Consider the following 7,205-nt stretch of genomic DNA (forward strand, 5'->3'; position numbering starts at 1 on the left):
GGGCGCCGGGGAACTGATGACTATCCTGGGGCAAAGGGCTCTCTCATCCCCGTCCACCGGTGCCCTGGCTGCCTTGTGAGTGCGCTGCTGGGAGACAACGGAGCCCAGGCGCCTGCACTTCTCACAAGTTTCCAGAAGGTGGTGCTGCCGCTTCGTCTGAGCCAGGGCTGCCCCGCCCGCCCCCCCCCCCCCCCCCCCCCCCCCAGCCGCTGAGCTAGCTGGCATTTAGAGCATGTATAAATGGGAAAGGCTGTGCTGTGACTCAGTGGATTGGTTTGAAAAGAATAGGGGGAGAGGGGGTGTGGGAGGTGGGAAGGGCTAAATGGGCAAGGGGCACTAAGGAATCTACTCCTGAAATCATTGTTGCACGATATGCTGACTAATTTGGATGCACATTAAAAAAAAAAAATTAAAAAAAAAAAAAAGAATACGGGCAGGAAGGGATCTTTGCTCCAACTTCAGATGTGCTCACGGTTGCACCGCTCCCTTAACCTGATAGGGCCCATCTCTGGTGCCACGGAGCCGGCAACACATGAGAAAGGTCTCCATCATGAATCAATCATTTGTCTGCTCCCCGATCTTTTTGTTCTTGGCTTTTGACTACTCGACTTGTTTCCTGTTTACAGATTTCCTTGCCATTTGGGCTTCGGCAAGACTCCTCCATATCATCACTTTAGGGGCACTCTCCGCACCATTTGGGGGCCATGGCAGATATGTCAATACCTTTCCACTCCCTCCGATTCGACAATACGCTGAGGGAGGAAAATGGTGACCCCCAAAACAGCGGGATGACCTTCGCTGGACCAGTAATGGAGACCAGAGCAGAGGTCCAAGTTTTACATTCTCACGTACAGCCTATAGTCTCCACTTCAGCGTCCGACCCTGAAGGGATGTCTGCACAGCTGATGACATCCCCAGCCTTTGATACCACGTCTGCACCTGTAACGGAAGCACCAGACTCTGGAGCACTGTCGCCGTCACTAATGCCAGGCTCCGACTCTGGGGCACTGTCCCCACTGCTAATGGCAGCTCCAGATTCAGAAGCACTGTCCCCATTGCTGATGCCAGCCTCAGATTCTGGAACACTGTCCCCATTGCTGTCCACTTCAGACTATGGATTAATATCCCCAGGGTTGATGACAATTCCTGACTTTGGGACAATGTCTGCAGCACTAATGGCAGCACCACATTCTGCAGAGATATCACCATTGGCAATGCCAGCTTCGTCCTCTGGAGCAATGTCTACACCTATAGTGAGCACTTCATCCTCTGAAGCAACACCCACACCGTTGATGCTGGCCCCAGATCCTGGAGAGATATCCCCACTCCTGATGCCCGACATAAACCCTGGAGTGACGTCCACACAGCCAATGCCAGCTCCAGGCTCTGAAGCAATGTCACCTCTGCAAATTACAGATGAAGACACTGAAGCGATGTCTCAAGTTCTAATGACTGCTCTGGCCTCTGGAGAGATATCTTCACTGCTAATGTCAGGCACAGACTCTGAAGCGATATCTTCACTGATAATGTCAGCCCTCGCTTCTGAAACAACGTCAACCCAGCCAATGAGCACCCAAGACTCTGGGGAAGTGTCCACCCAGCTAATGTCAGGCTCAGATTCCGGAGTCGTGTCTTCACTGCTAGTGTCGGCTCCAGGTTCTGGAGCAATGTCCACACCACTCCTATCAGCTCCAGATACCAGAGAAGTGTCCACGTTGCCAAAGCCAGCTCCGGATGCTGAAGCAGTGTCCCCACTGCTAATGACAGCCCTAACCTCTGGAGTGATTCCCACCCAGCTGATGTCAGCCCAAGACTCGGGACTGATGTCCCCACAGTTCACACAGAATCTAGACTCTCAAATCATGTCTACTCCACCAATGAGAACGACAGCCTCTGGGGGGTCGTCCACAGCGCCAGCGAGAGCCCCTGACCCTGGAGCAATGTCCATACCGCAGATGAGACCTCTGGCCTCTGGCAATATGGCTACATTGCTAAAGACCGTTCCAGACTCTGGAACATTGTCCACCCCACTGATGACGGTCACAACTTCTGGAGCAATGTCCACTGAGAAAATGTCAACCACAGCCTCTAGAGTAATGTCCTCACAGTTAACGATGACCAGAACTTCTGGAGCAATGTCTACAGGCTTTGTGAAAGCCACAGCCTCTGGGACAATGTCCACCCTGCGAATGAGACCCCTGGCCTCTGCGATGACGTCTGCACCACTAAGGAGAACCCCAGCCTTTGGAGCAATGTCCACACAGCCAGTTACAGCCCAAGCCTCTGAAACAATGACCACACTACAACTGTCATCCCCAGCCTCTGGGTCAATGTCTACACTGCAGTTGAGAGCCCCTGTCTCTGGAGCGATGTCTATGTCACAAAGGAGAGCCACAGCCTCAGGAGTGACAGCTGTACCACAGTTGAGAGCCTCAGCCTCTGGAGCAATGTCCACCCCACTGATGACAGCCAAAGCCTCTGGAGCAATGTCTACACTGGTAATGAGAGACAGGGCCCCAGGAGTGATGTCCTTGCCGCAAATGAGAGCTACGGCCTCGGGAGCATTGTCCAAGCCACTAATGACATCCAAAGCCTCAGAAGCCATGTTCATGCAGCAAATGACAGCCACAGCTTCTGGAGAGATAGCCACAATGCTAATGAGAGACACAGCTTCTGGAGCTATGTCCATGCGGCAGATGACAGACACTGCCTCTGCAGGGATGTCCACACCACTAATGAGAGCCCCAGCCTCTGGAGACATGTCCACACCACAAATGACAGCTGCAGCTTCTGGAACTGTGTCCATGCCTCTAATGGGAGCCCCAGACCCCGGAGCAATGCCCACAGTGTTAATGAGAGCCACAGCCTCTGGAAAGGTGCCCAGTCAGCCACTGAGCACCCAAGACTCTGGAGGGATGTCCATGTCTTTCATGAGATCCAGGATCTCAGGAGGGATGTCCCCACTGGAGATGCAAACCCCAGCCTCTGAAATGATGTCCCCACCAAAAATGAGAGCCCCGGCCTCTGGGGTGATATCCACACCACTAATGAGAGCCCCAGACCCTGGAGAGATGTCTGCACTGTTCACAAGAGCTTCATCCTCTGGACAGATGTCCCCACCACTAATGAGAACCCCAGTTTCTGGAGAGATAGCCACATCCCTGAGAGTCCCAGCTTATGGGACAATGTCTACTCCACACATGACAGCTACAGCCTCTGGAATGATGCCCATGCCACAGATGAGGGCTCCAGTGTCTGGAGCAAAGCCCACACCACTAATGAGATCCACAGCTCCTGGAGCGATGTCCATGCTTCACGTGACAGCCACGGCCTCTGGAGGGGTATCTGTGCCACTGGTGAGAAGCCCAGCCTCTGGAGCAACGTCCACACCACAAATGATGCCCACAGCTTCAGGAGAGATGTACACACTACCAATGCGAGCCCCAGCCTCTGGAGTAATGTCCCCGCCACTAGCAAGAGCCCCAGTCTCTGGAATGACGTCCACACCACTATGGAGACCTTCAGCCTCCGAAGCCATATCCACAGAGTTATCGAGAGGTCCAGTGTCTGGAAAGATGTCCACCGCACAAATGACAGCCATGGCCTCTGGAGGGATGTCCAAGCCATTAATGAGAGCCACAGCCTCTGGAACAATGCCCATGCCATTGATGTCAGCCATGGCTTCTGGAGACATGTCTGTGCCGCTAATGAAAAGCATGGCCTCTGGGGCAGTGTTCACACTGCAAACGAGAGTCACGAGTTCTGGATCTATGTCCTTGCCACATACAACATACACAACTTCTGGAGGGATGCCTGCACCGCCAGTGAGAGCCTCAGCTTCTGGAATGATGTCCATGCCACTTCTGAGAGCCACAGCCTCTGGAGGGATGGCCATGCCACAAATGACAGCCATGGCCTCTGGAGGGGTGTCCATGCCGCCAATGAGGACCCCAGTCCCAGGAACCATGTCCACACCACAAGTGGCAGCCACACCCTCTGGAATGATGTCCACTCTGGAAATCAAAGCCACAGACTTTGGAGAAACATCTGCCTCTCACAGCAATGTCACAGCCTCTGGATCAAAGTCCACACCACACATGGCTGCCCCAGCCGCTGAAACAATGAACCCACCACCAAAGGAAGTCCCATCCTTTGGCATGCTGACCCCAGCACTCTGTTACCTCTTAGAGGAACAGGAAGCAGCCCGGGGTTCATGCTCTGTGGAGGAGGAGATGGAGATTGATGAGGAGAAGCAAATGAAGGGCTTTTTGAATGACTCAGAAAAAATGGCGTTTCTGGTGTCTCTTCATCTGGGGGCAGCAGAGAGGTGGTCCATCTTGCAGATGGAGGTAGGAAACCCCCTCTCAGATGAAAATAAATCTTTCCTGAGCAGATCACAGGGCTTATATGACTCCCTATCCGAGATAGACATCCTCAGTGCTGTTCTTTGCCACCCCAAGCAGGGCCAGAAGTCAGTCAGGCAATATGCCACCGACTTCCTGCTGCTGGCCCGACATTTGTCTTGGTCTGATGCCATTCTACGGACCAGGTTTCTGGAAGGGCTCTCGGAAGCTGTTACCACCAAAATGGGCCGGATCTTCCTGAAGGTGGCCGGCAGCCTAAAGGAGCTGATAGACAGGTCTCTCTACACTGAGTGCCAGCTGGCTGAAGAGAAGGATTCCCCGGGCAGGTCAAGCCAGGTTCTGCTGTCAGCCTGTAAGCGGAATAATGAGGAGGCGATGGAGAATGAACTGAACTCTTATCAGCAGACTGAGGAGGTAAAGATGGGGAAATACACTCAAGGGGAGCGGTGGGGAGTGATGGGGAACACACCCTGCTCCTTTGAGTAGAACACGGAAGAGGCAAGGGGGAGGCATTGAGCTTCTAGACCATACTCCCCAACCTGGTGTTTCATCAGTGGCCTGGCTATGTAGTTATTTTGGGTGTATTAAGCACTCTGAAGCAATGCCCTGCCCAAGTTCTTGGGGACCTGGGATGGCTAAAGGTCTGAGTCTTCTGATTATGAGGGAACTAGCTGGGTCCCAACTGTCCGATTATTCCAAGGGAGGGGTCATCTTTGTGGGGGGAGGGCTGGGTCCTACCTCCAGGCACATGTGTCATGGACCCAGGTTACTAGGGAATTTGGCTAGCCTAGTCCTCGGCCACACATTATACACGTAGGGTACATTAGCCAAGTTTCTTGAACTTCTAAATTACTGTCATTATCCAGGCAGAACCCCCTCGTCATAGTGAGTGTGGCTCTTACCTCTGCTGGTTTTTCTGTTTGTTTGTTTGTTTTCTTACTCCCAGCACCAGCATGTTCCTAAACGCTGTTACTACCTGAAAGAGCATGGAGACCCTCAAGAGGGTCTGCATGACCACCTCCGACAGAGCACAGGCCATCACAAGGCCCCCACCAACAAGTAATTCTTTCTGGAATCTTCTACTGTGATGTCTGACTCCGCTGCTAACTTGAGGACTGGTTCCTGGACCCATTCCATTCAATTACATCATAAACCTTGTGGCCTTCCCCCTACAGCCTCCCCCTCCAGGCACATCCCACCTAACTCCGAGTTGGTTGACTTGACCTTCTCTTTTACCCGACATGCCTGTGACCTGCCCTGACAATCAGAGTGTGGACTTCAAGAGTGTTTGGTGTATGAGGTTTTGAACTCCTATCGCCGTGGAGGCCAGTCCTAGTTCCTGGTCCAGGGAGAAGTCTAGGCAGGAGAAACTGTGTCCTACCTCAAAAACACCTAGAGTGTCTTGCCACATGTCATCAGGCAAACGTGAGGATGCCCTGGTCCCATTTCACCTGGCAAGGGAGCCTATAAGGAGAGTGATGCCCACTCCCAAACCACCCTTTTCATATGCCCCAACTCATAGCACCTAAAATGGGTCTCCAGGGCCCTTGCGCTGTTTATAGTCTCCATCCTGAACCATTCGTTTTGACCCATGGTAGTAATCATAGTAATGGCTAACACTTATTGATTATGTATTATGTGACAGGTATTGGGCTAAACTCTTGACAAGCACCGTCTCACTACCTTCTTATCATAACCCAACTTGTTCTTGTGTTGTCAGCTTCTGACTTCTGATCTTTTCTCTCTGGCCCTTGTTTTCTTCCTCAGTGTCAAATCGCTAGCTCTGACTTCTTGGTGGCCCCCTTAGTAATAATTGCCCCTGCTCCCCATGGCTATTGTGGCTATTTGTGGCCAACACTCTTGATAAAGGTCTTGCTCTTTAAACAGGCATAAATAGTTAGAATATAATATGAGCAGTGTTTGCCTTCAGGTGGTGGGATTGTGGGTGTTTTTACCTTCTTCTTTCTACTTCTCTGTACTTTCCAGAGTCTCTGCAGTAAGCATGTGTTACATTTGTAATCACAAAAGTAAATAAAGTTCATTTATGAAAGAAAGAATTAACCGTGGCTAACAGAATTTGGTTTCTTGAGTCCCTCGTTCAATCAGTATTTATTATCTCACATGTCAGCCACTGTTTTAGGGATAGACAGATGAAAACCCCGATAGAATGGAAATGTCATCCCAGTGGAGGGAGGAGACAGACCATAAGCAAGAAACCACATCAGTGAGAGAGATGGAAATCGTGGCAAAGGCTAGGAAGTCAAGAAATCGGGATAATGGGAAATTTGATACTAACAGGGCCAATTTATTTATTTAATAATAGTCCATGTAATTGAGCTACTCAAAGGTCTTTTAGAAACAGTAGGACTGGCATGATGAGAAACGTATTTTAGAAAGCTAACTTGGCAACACTTTGGCGGCAGGATGGGGGGAGGGGTCAGAGAGCATTATGAGCCCTCCTATCACAATAGTACAGGTGACTGTGGGAGTGGGGCTGGAAAGAGAAGGACAGAGACCAAACCCTCTCTGAGGACTCAAGGCCGCTGCTCCATTACCCTAGACTTGGGGTCTGATTCCAGGAAGAGGAAAATGATTCTCGGAAAAAAACAAAGATTGGCAGACAAATTAGCAGCCCCATGGTAATATAGATAAGCATCTGGCTCTGCAGGCTGCCTGTGGATGTATCAATCAGCAGTGTTGTTGCCTCGGGGGAAAAAAGAGGGGGCAATAAGTTGGGAAACCCCAAGTCCAGGCGGGGAGGCTGCGGGCCCCTGGGGACCCCGTTTTCCCCTCATCTTCTGCCCCATTGGCTCACAGCGGGCCCAATCCAGGTCCCAGTGG

At 51.5% G+C, this 7,205-nt stretch overlaps 1 protein-coding gene across 1 annotated transcript; it reads left to right on the top strand.

Annotated features, from left to right (window-relative positions):
* Nucleotides 1-638: 638 nt before the first annotated feature.
* RTL9 (retrotransposon Gag like 9) lies at nucleotides 639-6,412 on the top strand. The gene is made up of 2 exons (XM_027054907.2): nucleotides 639-4,778; nucleotides 5,311-6,412. Exons 1-2 carry the CDS (start codon nucleotides 705-707, stop codon nucleotides 5,425-5,427), a joined length of 4,191 nt encoding a protein of 1,396 aa, XP_026910708.1. The 5' UTR covers nucleotides 639-704; the 3' UTR covers nucleotides 5,428-6,412.
* The last annotated feature ends 793 nt before the right edge of the window (nucleotides 6,413-7,205 follow it).

The sequence above is a fragment of the Acinonyx jubatus genome, chromosome X, assembly GCF_027475565.1.
Source record: "Acinonyx jubatus isolate Ajub_Pintada_27869175 chromosome X, VMU_Ajub_asm_v1.0, whole genome shotgun sequence".
Lineage (NCBI taxonomy): Eukaryota > Metazoa > Chordata > Mammalia > Carnivora > Felidae > Acinonyx > Acinonyx jubatus.